The following is a 14,404-nucleotide window of genomic DNA, read 5'->3' on the forward strand; positions in this document are numbered from 1 at the left end:
ACAGAAATGTATTCCCTCATAATTCCGGAGGCCAGAGATCTGAAATCAAGGTGTCGGTAGGGCCACACTCACTCTGAAGACTCTAGGGGAGAATCCTCCCCCACCTCTTCCAGTTGCTGGTGGCTCCCAGCATTCCTTGGCTTGGGCTTGCATAGCTCCCGTCTCTGCCTTCCAGTGCCTCAGTATCTGCTTCTTCTCTCCCCCCTCCCCTCCCCTCCTCTTCCATTCTCTTCTCAGGACTCGTCACTGCATTTGGTGCCCACCTAACCCAGGATGATCTCATCTTCAGCTCATAAACTTCCATCTGCAAAGATCCTCCTTCCAAATAAGGCCATTATTAATAGGTTCCTGGTGGCTGTATCATTGTTGGAAGGCAGGGACACTATTCAGGCCACTACAGAGATTCTTATCTAAAACAATAACAAATTTAAAAGTACCACCTTAATATTTAACAAAATTAACTGCAGTTTCTGATCAATGTTTTTGTACAGAAAAGCTAATTTCTTGGGCAGACTAGGTGCTTGACTGTGGATCTACTCTGAATTCCCAGAGTGCCCAAGGCAGTTCAGGGCACATGGGAGGAACCTGCCCGCCCCCAGCGTGGTGGACCGGTTCAATTTCCTTCCACACCAAGGGATGGTGGGAAACTGGAGAAGAACAATGAAGGTCATTGGCCTTTGTGTTGAAAGTTCGGAGTTTAAACCCCACTCTGCTCCATGCTCACTGACATCTTAGCCTCTGAGCACTTGTATTGTGCCCTTCTGATCCATGCTTGCCTTGCCAAGCCTTCAGCAAAATGTTCCCGGCCAAAGGAGCCATTCTTACCACCCCACCAAAAGCAGATCTGCGATCTAACCCAGGGAGCTTGGCCCCTCAGCCGTAGTCTTGACCACCACAGTCTGCTAAGGAGGTAAGTGGTTTTCTCACCTCCATGAAAAGCTCTGTGCAGAGGAGACACATGCACTGCAGTGAGAAGATTAGGCTGTGGTGTGCGGGCTGGACTGGAGGGGGAGGCAACAGGAAAGTTCCAGGCAGGGACCTCCGTGTGTCTGGGGCAACCGTGTAGTCCAAGACTGATGGGGGGGGGCCAAGGTAGGTTCCACCACCGTTGCAGAGGAAGAATCCACAGGCCAAGGTGAGGATGGCACCCAGGGTTGCAGCTTGGGCAGCTGGGTAGCTAGTGGTGCCATTTGCAGAAGTGGAGCCTTAAGGAGGAGTCTGGGCAGGTCACAGCGGAGAGGCCATGCTCCATTGGGGATGTGCTTTTTAACTTGACCTCCCCTCCTGAGACCCATGTGGCTCCACAGCCAGCACCTGCCTCTCTTTTCCCGTCACTCACAGAGCGCTTGGCATGCAGTGGCACTGATTACTGAGGGAGACCAGGTCCCCCATAAACCCTCCTGCTTCTCTACTCCCTCCTGTTTCATGTTGACCCAGAGGTGCTCGTTGACGCCTTGAGGATTTCGATCTATTTGCCCTGCCCCTCAGGAAGGGTAAAAACACCTCTCCTCCCCACCCCCATGCCAACTGTTCTGAGAAGGAGAAATGGCTGGTAAGGGTCCGACTGCTAAACACACACCCTTTTCTTACCCTTCCTTCCCTCTCCCCTGGAGAATACCCCAGGCTTGGCAACAAAGCCACAGCCCAGAAGGTAGCTGATAAGAGGTCCAAAGAGTAGGGGGCAGCCTGGCCCTGTGTTTCTGCATTTAAATTTCATTGAAAACACCACCACCAAACACCTACCATGTGTCAAGGGACAGGGTGACAAACTGGACATATCCCCTGCCTTCACGCTCCAACTCCAGGCCCAGACAGCTAATAGTTGTAAAAGGGGAACAGACTCAGTGCCGTGGGGGTGGAGGAGCAGCCATCAGTTCTGTGTGCAGAAGTCTAGGCTGAGAAGCTGGAACACTCGCCTCTGGACCCTGCTCTGCCACTAACTCTGTGTGACCTTGAGCCAGTCCTTCCTTCTCTGGGCCTCAGTCCTTCACAGCTGTAAAGCCCAAGGTCAGGACTCAGGGCTCCCTGAGGCCATTTCCAGCCAGGGCACGAGCAATTCTGTTCCTAGATCCCAAGTCCTTTTTTTAGCTGCTGTTGGCTTTTTCTCCCACTTTTTAAAAGCAATGAGTGAGAAGAAGGGGTGGGGCAGGGCGGGGTGCACAGGGACTGTAAAGAAATTCTCAGACTGGTCTGTTGCTTTTTTTGTGTGGACAGAGGAACTGGGGACTGCTGGGGGAGGGCGCAGGGGAGGGACAGGGATGCAGTGAGAGGGGGCAGGGGGGAGCCCGGGGGGGACAGAAGAATGAAATAAAGGCAAATCCAACAAAAGAAAGTGAAAAGTGAGTGACAAGTTTGAGGCTTCAGGCCCGAGGCAGGCCAGGCCTTTACAGCAAAGAATGGAGACAAACGAGCTGGATTTTCATGCTTCGTGGACAGTGAATGAAGAGCATCTTTTAAAACCCTATCAGGAGCTCTTCAGATTGTCGTCAGATCTGGAGAGGGGAGAAAGGAGGAGGGAGGAGACTGCTGAATTTGTCTGCTTGGGTGGAAAACACCCCGATTCTCTGCAGGAGGCTGGGGGGCTTCAAACCCTCTCCCTGCTGGAGCAGGGCATACTCGTGGCCCCTCCAAAGTTTCAGTAAATTATTCGTTATCTCGAGTGCCTTTGAAATTCAGCTGCGGGCTCCCCCTGCTCTCAGTGAGTGATGCAACACTGGAGCCAGGAGACTGCAGGAGGGCTGGGTGGGCATCACCAACTTTCTGGCTCCTTATAGGGTGACCAACCATCTGGGGACTTGCAGAGCTAAAACTGGGAAAGTTCTGGACAAACCAGAGTGGTTGGTTACCAGACTTTAGGGTGGGACTGGTAGGGAATGGAGGGGAGGAGACTGACTTGCTTACGGCCAGTCCCACCCAGCCATGGAGTCAGGGCTAGTCTAATCTTGGTCTTGGTCCTGGCCTCCAGCCAGCTGCCTGGTTCACCTGCTCAGACTGGGAAAAAAGAGAATCTCTGATGGGATGTCCTTTGCTTGTTCGTTTGTGCATTTTGTAAAAGATGACTGGAAGCGTTTGAATGTGAATAGATACTAGATCATGTTACAGAACTGTTCATTTCATTAGGTATAAAGATGTCTTGGTGGTTGTGTTTTTAAAATGTCCTATCACTTAAGAATGGATGCTGCAATGATAGATAACTGGACATCTTTTAAAATATTCCATAGGAAAAGACAGAAGTGTGGGTGGGGCTGTGGGAGACCGGTGAAACAAGGCTGGCTATGAACTGAAGGTTGTGGAAGCTGAGTGATGGCGCCTGAGGACACAAGTGTTCTGTTCTCTCTACTTTGTCCATGTTTGAAAATGTCCAAAACCAAAGCTTAAGAAAAGGGAGAAGAAAGCATGTGCGTGGTGCAGTGCGGCAGTTGCTAAGAGCAGGAGCACTGGGTTAAGATGCCCGGGTCTGGTACAACTTCACCCGTATCTGGGTAGCTTGTGACATGTTACTTAGATGCTCTCACCCTCATTTTGATCATTTGTAAATGGGAATAATAATTCGGATTTTGTAGACTAACAGAAAATGATAGGACTGTTCTTGGACACAATTAATTCTCAATAAAAATTACTTGTTAGAAAAGGGGAGGTTTGGGGGAGAATATGCCCTTTCAGCCCAGGAGAACCTCTCAGAGCTCCGAGACTGGGGATGTAGGTAATTTCCTGAAATAAACCCTCCCTGGATTGTTCAGCTGTTGAGACCCAGACCTCCCATGTACAATGAACCCAGATGGGCTGCTTCCCTTTCCATGCTCTCAACCTCCGAGGAGCGCCCTGCCTGTCTCTCTCTTCTGTTCTCACTCGTGTATGTTTGGCGGAGCTTAGTTTCCTCCCAAACTCCTCCAGGAGGTCTCAGTGCTATACTTGTGTCTCCAAGCCTTTGACCAGTTTTCCTCTGGTCTCTGTCAGTCAACTATGAACTGCAAGAGGGCAGGTCTTAATCTCCTTCAGGGATCTCACTCACAGGCTGAGAAGACAGAGGCACAAGAATATGCTAGTTCACATGCAGGGACAGCGCACACACACACACACACACACACACACACAGAAGCATGTGCACATACATGCATACATGTACAAATGCTGGGCAGGTATATTGACACCTGCCCACAAATGGGACACACAACAGAGAGGTCGGAAGGCCCAAAGATGCAAGAAGAGAAGGAAGGTGTGATCTTGCTGGTCAGGGAGTTCCTGGTGCAGAGCTGAGCAGGGCTGTGAGCACCAGAGGCGGAGGGTAGGCAGCACCTGGAGCCAGGCTCACTGTTGCGATCTGTGTTCTCGAAGTCCAGTGCCGGGTAGAGCGCAGTGACAGGGCACTTGCCTCCATGCCAGGAGACTGCACCAAGAGATCTGGATGCTGGAGGCCAAGAGCTGACCTTGTGCCAGACTGTAGTCGCTGCTCTTGGTTCAGTGGTAACCACAATGGAAACAATAAAAAGTCTCCATTTATGCTGTGCCTGGCACAGGTGCTAATACCCTGCATGTGCTCTTTCATTTAGTCCTATCAATTACCCCACGAGAGAGATGTCATTGCATCTCTATATCTGTCAGCTGTAACATTGGGGAAACTGAGGTTCACTGATATTAGGTCACACATTGGGGAAGGGGCAGGGCTTGGATTTGAACCCAGAGTATGCACCTTCAGAGTCAATGCTTTCAGCTGCTACAGCCTGTTACGCAATTTACACTGAGTGAAAAGGATGCTGGAGAAGGTTTATAGTTGAAATCGTGCGGTGTCTGGGATTTGCTTCAGAATAATCCATGGAAGTGGTGCAGGGGGATGTGTGTGTTTGTAGGGGAGTAGAGTCAGGTCTGAGTTGGTAATTGTTGAATCTGGGTGATGGGTACATGAGAATTTATTATGCTACTCTGTTTTTGAAATTTTCCATAAAAATTTTACTGATTCTGGGTTTGATCCTGTCTGTACCATCACTGGGTGACCTTGAGCATGTTGCTGAACCTCTATATGTCTCAGTTTTCCTAGTGAGCCTTTCCTCATCTACTTCTAACTCATTGTAGGATTGCAGTACTGCTCAATATACGCCCAGGGAATAAAGGGTGTGGTAATGATACCTGGACCAGCTGAGACCCAAGTGTCCCTATTTCTAAGACAGCCACAAATGCCTTCTGACTGAAGATTGTGTCTTATCTCCACTCTCCTAAAATAAGAAGTCTGACAGAGGTGCCTGTGTGTTTGGTCTTTGTCTGGGTCCCCGGAGCAGGAAATGTAAGTATGGGACAGTGCAGTGCACGGCTCACTCCACCTGTGTGGGTCTCCTCTTCCAAGTCGCCACCTGTTAATTCCTTGTTCAAAAGAAGCCAGGGGGCCCCAGGCAGAAGGGTGGTGCCCAGACTCAGGGGGAGGCAAATGAGGCTCTGGGCCTCCCAAACACTGGGGATGATAAATGGGGTCCTAGTCTTTCAGGCTTCATTATAGAGTCGCCATGGGTTTGCCCAAACCATGGCAACCGATTCAAGCAATGATTAACCTAATAAAGCAGAGGCAAAGGGGAAAAAGATGCATTCAAGACCCCAAGTCAGGCCTGGTTCTCTAGAGGCAGTAAATTTTCCTTCAGTGGGTAGTGGTGAACAGACCCCAGACATCCTAAATCTTTTCCTTGGAGGTGGGGGCGGGGAGGCCTGTGAAAGCAGTAAATGGATGTCAGAGATCAGCTGGAGTGGCTCAAATGCTCACTTAGCGGGCCTCTTCTTGGAAGTCAACCCAACAAGGGGGACAGAGAAACATTTGCTTTAGCCCCAGGAGTCCAAGCACCCGGGCTTTCTTCTCTGGAAGCCTGGTAAAGCTGACCCTGGGGAGGTGTGTCCCTGCGTGTGTGCACAAGTGGGTCTGTTTGTCTCTGGGGTGTGGAAAGCAGGCAGCAACGATTTTGCTGCTGCTGATCTGACGGGCAGCTTCTCAGATGGCCTTCAGTGATCCCTGCTGCCTTCTGGGATCCGTGCCTTTGTGTAGTCCCCTCCCTTAGCTGTGGGTTGGATTTAGTAATTTTTTTTCTAGTAAATACAATGTGGCAGAGGTGATAGGATGTCACTTTTGAAATTAGATCACAAAAAGATGGAGGCTCCTGTCTTGGGTGTCTTCCCACCTTTTGTTTGTTTGCACTGAAGGGAGCCAGGTGCTCTGTCGTGAGCTGCTCTATAGAGAGGCCCACATGGCCAGGAGCTGAGGAACTCTGGCCCCCAATCACTGAGGAACTGACGTCTTCAGTCCAATGGCCCTCGAGGAGTTGAGTCCTGCCAATAGGCACCTGAGTGAGGTTGGCAGTGGATCCAGCCCAGTCAAGCTCTCAGGTGAGACCACAATCCTGGATGACTCCTGACTGCAGCCCTGAGACGCTTAGAGCCAGTGGCGCCCAGCTGCGCCACACCTGGATTCCAGACCCATGAAAGACTCACATAATGAATGCTTCTTGTTTAGTTAAGTTGTTTTGTAATTTTTCAGCACTCTCTTTTTGCTTTTAAATTTTTTTAAATTAAAATATTTTATTGATTATGCTATTATAGTTGTCCCATTTCCCCCTCTTTACTCCCCCCACCCTAAATTCCCCCTTCCCACCAGCATTCCCCCACCTTAGTTCATGTCCATGTATCACATATACAGTTCTTTGGCTTCTCCATTTCCATACTATTCTTAACCTCCCCCTGTCTATTTTGTATCTACCATTTATGCTTCTTATTCCCTGTACCTTTTCCTCCATAGTCCCCCTCCCTACTTATAACCCTCCATGTGATCTTCATTTCTGTGATTCTGTTTTTATTCTAATTATTTGCTTAGTTGGGTTTTTTTGTTTGTTTGTTTTTAGGTTCAGTTGTTGATACTAGGGAGTTTGTTGTCATTTTATTGTTCATAGTTTTGATCATCTTCTTTTTCATTAGCATTTATATGATAGCCAGCCTGGAGATGAGTAAGATTTTCTAAACAAATAATTGCAATGTACTTCATTAATTTAGCCAATTCACCCCCTCATTAACTCATTTTAAAAACATGTGGCATATGGTTGAAAATGGGAACTCACTGAAGACATGAAGATGGAGACAGTTCCTCCCTTGAGAAGATCTCACAGACTTTGAGTGGAGGTGCAGAGGAGTGAAGGGATCATTACAATACTACCTGGAAAGCACAAGGATATTCAAATGCAGAAGATATTATAGGAGCAGAAGCAAGCACTGAGGAATAGTTCAAAAAAGCTTCTGGGAAGAGGTGATGTCCGTCTTGGAGGTTTTAAAATTGATTTTAAAGAGAGAGAAAGGGAAAAAGAGAGAGAAGCAGTGATTTGAGAGAGATATATTGATCAGCCGCCACGCCCCCCCCCCCCAATCGTGCCCTGACTGGGGATCAAACCTGTAGCCCAGGTATGTTTCCTGATCAGAAATTGAATCCTCAATGGGATAATGCTCCAACCAACTAAAACGACTGCCCAGGGTTATATTGGAGATTTGGTGAGGGGGAAAAGGGAAAGAGGACTTGGACAGAGAGAACAGTTTAGAAAAAAAGCATGGAAGGGCTACCTGGCTGTGCGTAAGAGGTAAACTGCAAACAGGTCAGTGTTTCTTGGCAGTAAATGTCAAAGTAAGCAAGGTGCTGTACAGCAGGATGCTGGTCATAAACATAAGTGGTTCATGTGTAATCCAGTTTAATACTGACAGCAATGCTTTGGTGGAGGTAAAGAATTGCCTCCAGAATTCATTCTTCACTTCTTTTTAGACAAATAGCCCCTTTCTCTGTTAGGTGAGACCATGTGATCATGTTCTTCCTGTGAAATATGCTACATCTGAGTCTAAGCTTTAAGACTGTGAGTGAGGTCCCTCCACTTTCCATTCCCACTGTCTTGGGCCCATGGCAGTGCTGCCTCAACCATGTGGGTGACGAGGACCCTGAATGATGTCACAGAGTGGAGCTACGCACCCACCTAGGAATGTTGACCGTAAATTGAATTATTGGTGAGGCTGTTACAGCAGCCTGGCTTTACTCTAACCTAAGCCTGAAATGGCAATATTATCTCCACTTTACAGATGACGACATTGACATAAGGGTAAGAAACTTGTTCATGATTGTACTGATGGTGAACCAGCTGAGAGTTAAACCCAGATTCATATCACTTCAGAGCTCACATTAACCATCCTTCCCTATTGGAACGTGGACTTTGTCTTAGCAATGATTGGAAACCACTTGAAGATTTTAAACAGTAGAGGAATAATGACATGTTTGCATGTTAAATGGGCACTCTGCCTTCACCATGGAGGGTACAGTAAACAGTGTCAAGATTAGAGGTATGGAGATCAGCTAGGTGGTCTCTCCATGAGAGGAATAAGTCTGAACTAGGGCAGTGATGATAAGAAGGTAAAGGAGAGGTGAGCTTCTAGAAACAGGGAGGACACATCAGCAGGACTTAGGGGTTAATTTGACTTGGTCAGTGAGAGAGGAAAGTCAAGAAGAACCCCAAGTTCCCAACACAGATGACTAGGTGATGCTGATCAGTAAGGTCAGGGGCAGGAGGCAGCATTAGTTTGGGATTAGGGGAGAGGAATTCCATGTTGGACATGTCTCATTCTCAAAGGAATTCGGGAACTCAGGAAGAGTAGATCTAAATTAGGGAGGGTCGCCAGGAAAGGGTTGGTGGCCCTTGGCCTTTGTGGTAGTTCGAACTGCACATGGGGTGCATAAAAAACTCAAATTCCTAAAGAAGTACCCCTTTCCCATCCCCTAATGGAAATCTTGGAGAAGATTTTGAGATAAATGAAGATGCTGATAGTAATAATCACCATTTATGACAGCTTAACCTGCACTAAAACCAAGCACACTTAATCAGCCCAATTAAGTGGTTATTAGTTACTGTATCAACTTCACAGGTAAGGGAAATGGGCGTTAGGCAAAGCAGTTTAATAACAAACCAGAGAGAAAAGGCCTCGCTGGTGTCACACAGCAGTAACTAAGCGCAGGCTTTCTCCACCACACCAGGGAAACCTGACAATCTTTCTTGGTCTACATGTCCACAGGGAGCTCTCTAGGGACTCTGGCCTAAAAAACATGGTTAGAGGGGCTCGATTCCTGGTTTTCCACATTGAAAACCTTTCGTTCTCAGGCTCGTAGCTTGCTCTGAACCAACGTGGTTATTTCAGCACCATGGTCAGGGGCACACCGCAGTCTTTCAGGACCTCGGTGCGGGATGGGTTAGCTAGGCGGACACCCTCTCCACCTGCCTTGACTCCCGCATCACAGAAGCAGCGGGGACAGATGGGAACGTGTAACCTAGCGAGGGGTCAGAGATGGGGGGCGGGGAGCTCGGCCAAAGAACAAGTTGTTGGCTTTACAAGAACTCAAGGACGTGCCCTGCGCCACAGCACGAACCACTGCTGCCTGACTCAGCACAGAGAACTCTGAGGTGTTAGTCTAGGGACAGGGTCAGAGTCCTAGCTCGTTTCGATAACTCACTGAGTGACTGAGGGCCTTGGGCAAGTTGCCTACTTCCAAGACTTGCGCCTCTGTCTCTATGGGTGTGACCACCCTTCTTGCTGGAAGAGGGTACCTGAGGTAGGAAGTGTCCAGCCGCCAGTCTCCCGAGAGTCTGCTCTTGCCCCTTTGAAGGCATAGGTGATGGGTAAGGTCAGCGAGTGCCCTCCCCACTACTTTTCTTGAGCACTGTCTGTTTTTTATAAAGGGGAGGAGGAGAGAAGAACAGATTGGAGGATATTAATTACATGAATGTAAAGTGTAATTATACCTGGTGCTTATTCTGTGCCGCATGGTCAGCCGAATCTCCCTGCCCACCCCCCTCATACCCTCCGCAGCGCCAGACCCTGAAGAGTCTTTTCCACCGCTTCGGGTCCTGGGCGCGGGTTTGGGGGGCGCAGGGCCGGGGGGCTGTAACTCTGAACACTGCAAGGTTCTTGGCAACCTTCGCTCAGGTGCCAAGAAATCCCGTGAAAAGGTATTAGGGAAGTTCAGCTCAACTGAATTAGCTGAGGTTCAGAGACTTGTCCAAGGTCACAAAGCAGGGCAGAAGGCCCGTAGAAGAGAGGCAGGGCAGAGTGCGCCTGTGGGGTCGCGTGCGCCCCGGACGCCGCCTGCCTTTGTTCCAGCCCAGCGGCCTGGCTCCCAGACATTAGCATTCCAATGGCTCCCGGAGGCTTTGTGCTCCTACAGACGCCGGAGCGGGGGTGGGATGGGGTGGGGGAAGGGCACCATAAATCTACCTGCTTGTGTGAGCGCCGGGAGGGCGCTGTTGTGGGTGGGATGGGGTGAGGGCGCGGTGGTGCAAGATTCATGTGCTGTTTTTCGGGAAGCCAGGCTTGGGCTCAGACAAAGGCAGAAGAAGGGGAAGAATCGTTCCACCCGAGCGTCTTTCCTGCCCCGCCTTGGGACCCTGTCCGGGCTTCAGGGAGCTGGGGCGACCGCCTCAAACCACAAGAGGCCCCGCAGTCATACAAACGCTCGCGTAGCGGAGACTCGAGCAGCCTGAGGTTTTAAAAGCGTCTAAATGACAAAAGCGGCGAGGCAGGGCGTGGGGTCGGTGGTAGTGACGCTAGGCCGTTTTTGTGAGCCGCTCACAGAAGAAGCGCTCTTAGGAAGCCTGCGGAGGAAGTTTCCCACGTCGACGCGACGGAGGGAGATCTGCCTGGGCCTAGGAGGCCCACACTTTGCAGTCATTCAACCAAACCCGAAACCTCCCTTTGCCTCCCACTTGGAGGGTAGAGCTGACAGCTCCGGGGTCAAATCCGCCCCAGACCCAAGGTGTCGGACCAGCAGTGCAGTTGGTTAAATCGTAATTTTCTTTTTAAATTCTTTGGTGGGAGGACGGATCCATGTGCGGTGGGTGACTAATAGCTCCTTAATGAGCCCCCTCAAAAATAGGAGGGGTGGGGGCGCGGGTACCTGCAGCTGGAACCCAGCGCCAACAGACACTCTTCGGGCTTCAGGGGTTAGTTTGTACCAAGGGCGCGTGTGCCTGTTTGGACACTATGCCCCACAACCTTTCACAGGAAAAGTCACCTTCTTGCTTGAGGACTTCCTCTAAATGCTACTTTCCCTGGCCCACCTCCCAATCCAGCCCCTGGTAACAGTCCCACCGTGGTTGTGGCTTGTCCCTCCACCCGGCACCAATATTTTTGGGCCTCGAATTATTTTGTCAATATACTTGCTACTGTCCCTGGAGGACAGAGAAGGACCTTCCTGCATTTTATGTCCACCCACAGCCCTCCCCCCAAAGCCTAGCAAGTGGCAGGCGCTGGTTTGGTCTGTGCAGCTGGAGCCACAGACACCTGTTCCCCTTCACCACCACCTCGGGGACACCCCAGGTGGAAAGTCGGCTGCCGCAGAGGTCACTAATAACCCACTAATCGTTGCCTCCCAGATAAAGCTGCTAAACGAAATACTTTTCATTAGTCTGTTTGCTGTCCCCCCCTCATGCCCCCAAATCCAATCCCTGATAACCGAGACGTATCTTCTGCGAGCTACCTTTAGGGACCTAGGAGTAGAGGAGAGCGGGAAAGTTCAGTTTTAAACGGAGAGGGTATAAAAGACACAGAGCACAAGGGCCGCTAACCCTTGCAAAGTCGTCGCCACCTTTGCGCGCTGGAAAGCGACTTACCATCTCCAGGCCTCTGACCGCGCCGCGCCCTACCGACGCGGGCCGTTTCTTCCCCAGGCGCCCAGGGCCCGTCCGAGGAGTTCTCTCTCGGGTTCAGTCCGTGGTCTCTCTACGGGAGTGCGAGCCATGGAGACTTGAGGGAGTCTATAGCTTGCTCTCTAAGGGAGTGCCGGCACCTGCATTTTCTTGTTGCCGTTTGCCAGACGGACTCTGCGGATGCTTAGAGCTCATATCTACCCCCAGAGGTTCTGGGCATGATGGGAGCCAAGTAGCGATTTCCCGGGGACAGATTTCAGTCACCACCACGCACCAACCCTGTTCTACTTTGGGAGTAAAGAAGAAAGAGTAGCTGGAAACATTGAACAATTTCTTGATAAGTTTGCAGTCAAGGCTGCGGGATGTGCGGGGGTGCCAGACATTCCAGCGGGGCCCTCCACCTTCTCTCCTTCCCACCGCTTAGGTCCAAGAGTCACTGCGCCGCCACCCCAGGCTGGATGCGCAAAACGCACTCAGAAGATGCACTGGGACTTGAAGCAGTTTGGGAAAATTCGTGGGATGCCTAGCCGGCCAGTGGCGTTACCGGGAGGACTCTGATTCTGCGGTGGGGTTATTTATTACTCTCTCTCTTTTCCCCACAGGCAACTGAATTCAAGCCAGTGGTGTCGCGGAAAGAGTCATCAAGGCCAGTGAGTAACCCTCGTTGGAGGCTTGTCTTTTTTCTAGAGCACTGTTTGGAATAAGACAAGTTGCTACCCCATAAATAAAACAAGGGGTCTGGGCCAAAGCCTTCCAGTTCTTATTTTCCAAGCGTGTACAGCTGATTTGCCTTCCCAAACTCAGTCTGCCCAATTTTCAGTCTAGCACTACAGCCTCTTAGCCCAGGCCAGAGGAAGGGCCCCAGACCCCCAGAAAGGCTCATTGCTCTCTTTGGACAGAGGTGCCTCCCCCACCGCCGCTGCAGAGGCTGCTGCCGCCCTCCCCTCGCAGGATACAGACACCTTGCTCAGACTTCTGGAGGTTTCTTTTTTAATTGGCTTAAAATCTCATTCACCAGTCCCTAAATAATCTTATGTACAAAATATAGACTATTCCTTCTTCGAAATATCATCAATAAATACAAAGTGTAAAACAGGGGGCGGGGCCATAGAATTTACAGTAGCAAAACTCATTAAAAAAGATATCATATAATTTACAAACTGATTTTTTTTAAAGACACGGGCTCTCCAGGTCGTAGGGAGGCGGAGGTGGGGGAAGGGTGGGAAGGCACTCCCGGGGAAGGATGGGGGGAGTACTGCGAGACCAGTTCACAGTTCGGTCTCCGGCCCTGCAGTGGCTCAGAAAAGTGCAAGAAAAGGCAAAAACCGCCTTCGTGGATTAAGGCAGAGTGGAGCGGTCCCAAACCCCGGAACTCGACAGGGAGTAGAGTAGGAGTTCCGCCGCATCTTCGGAGAGACACGCTGGGTGAGGTGAGCGAACGCCCAGAGACCAAGTGTTGGATTAAATCATGTCGTGGGAGGGGTGGTAGGAGATACACTGAGGGTGGCTGGAGGCGGAGAGCATCTTCCGCTGTGTAGTGCTACCATTCTCGTCTTTTTTTGCACGAGATTTTGGGGTGTCTGCAGGGAGGGGGCCTAAAAGGTGAGCGGCCTGTAATGCCCACTTGCGCAGGCAGCTGCAGAATGTAGCAGTTGGCACTGCCCAGAGGACGGGAGATTGAACTGGCCGACCACCCTTACCGGCACCTGGGCCCGCCAGGGGTCAGAGGAGAGAGAGAAGGAGCAAGTCTGTGCGAGGGGCACTGGCGCCACATTCTTGACAGCCTCCTGCCCCTCTTCCAGCACCCACCGCCCAGCGGCCGATAGGCCATCATAGGAAGTCTGAAAAAGCCAGGGCTCCCGGGCGCAGGTAGGCAGGGGAGGCAGGAGCCGGCAGCCCGGGGCGGTCCTCCAGCGAGGCAGCAGGACTCAGACTGCCCGTCTGGGAGACTGGGGAGGAGAGAGAAGCCCAGTCTCCTGGAGAGCCTCCGTCCGGGCTGCCCGTCTCCTCGCAGGGCGGCTCCAGCCCGTAGAGACTGTGGTCCGCTATGCGCAGCGTCTGGGTCAGCGCCCAGATGTAGTTGTGGGCGAAGCGCAGCGTCTCGATCTTGGTGAGCTTCGCATCATCAGGGAAGGTGGGCAAGACGCCCCGCAGCGCGTCCAGAGCAGAGTTGAGGTTGTGCATGCGGTTGCGCTCCCGGTCGTTGGCCTTCTTGCGTCGGCTCCGTCGCTGCTTGCTCAGAGCCGACTCACTCTTGGGTCGGCTGCGTCCCCCACGCCGCGCCCGGAGCTTCCTGGTGGCACCTCGGCAGACGCTCCCTTCCGCCTCGATGCAGCCCCCTGACACGCGAGTGGGGCTCGGCGGAGCGGACACGATGCAGGTCACTTCTTCGTTCGAGGCGACCGGGAAGGGCTGCCCCGTCTCGTGGGTCACTTGGACAGCTGGCGTACCCGAGGGATAAGGTGTCATCCTGCGGCGGGTAAGAGGTACGGGCAAACGTGGGTCGGTCACCTGGACGCAGTTTTCCATTGCGGATCCAGGTGGGAAAAAAATAAAACAAACAAAAAAAGCCACCCCCACCTGATCAAAGAACCCTAACCCTCTCCCCTTTGAACGCCGCTCTGCAGCTTCCAGGTGTTACCTTGTTCCCGTTTGCAGAAGGGTAGAGAGCGGTGGGCTTTGAGCACAGCTGCGAGCTGATCTGGCCTTTG

The 14,404-nt window shown here is 51.3% G+C and overlaps 1 protein-coding gene across 1 annotated transcript; it reads right to left on the bottom strand.

Moving 5' to 3' along the window:
• Nucleotides 1-13,523: 13,523 nt before the first annotated feature.
• NEUROG3 (neurogenin 3) lies at nucleotides 13,524-14,162 on the bottom strand. Its single transcript, XM_037130503.2, has one exon. The coding sequence runs from the start codon at nucleotides 14,160-14,162 to the stop codon at nucleotides 13,524-13,526; it is 639 nt and encodes a 212-aa protein (XP_036986398.2).
• Nucleotides 14,163-14,404: the final 242 nt, after the last annotated feature.

The sequence above is a fragment of the Artibeus jamaicensis genome, unplaced genomic scaffold (assembly GCF_021234435.1).
Source record: "Artibeus jamaicensis isolate MK-2021 breed Jamaican fruit bat unplaced genomic scaffold, CSHL_Jam_final contig_332, whole genome shotgun sequence".
NCBI classification, from domain to species: Eukaryota; Metazoa; Chordata; class Mammalia; order Chiroptera; family Phyllostomidae; genus Artibeus; species Artibeus jamaicensis.

Coding starts and splice junctions, on each gene's coding strand:
- NEUROG3 (XM_037130503.2), bottom strand. CDS start 14,162: ATGACACCTTATCCCTCGGGTACGCCAGCTGTCCAAGTGACCCACGAG.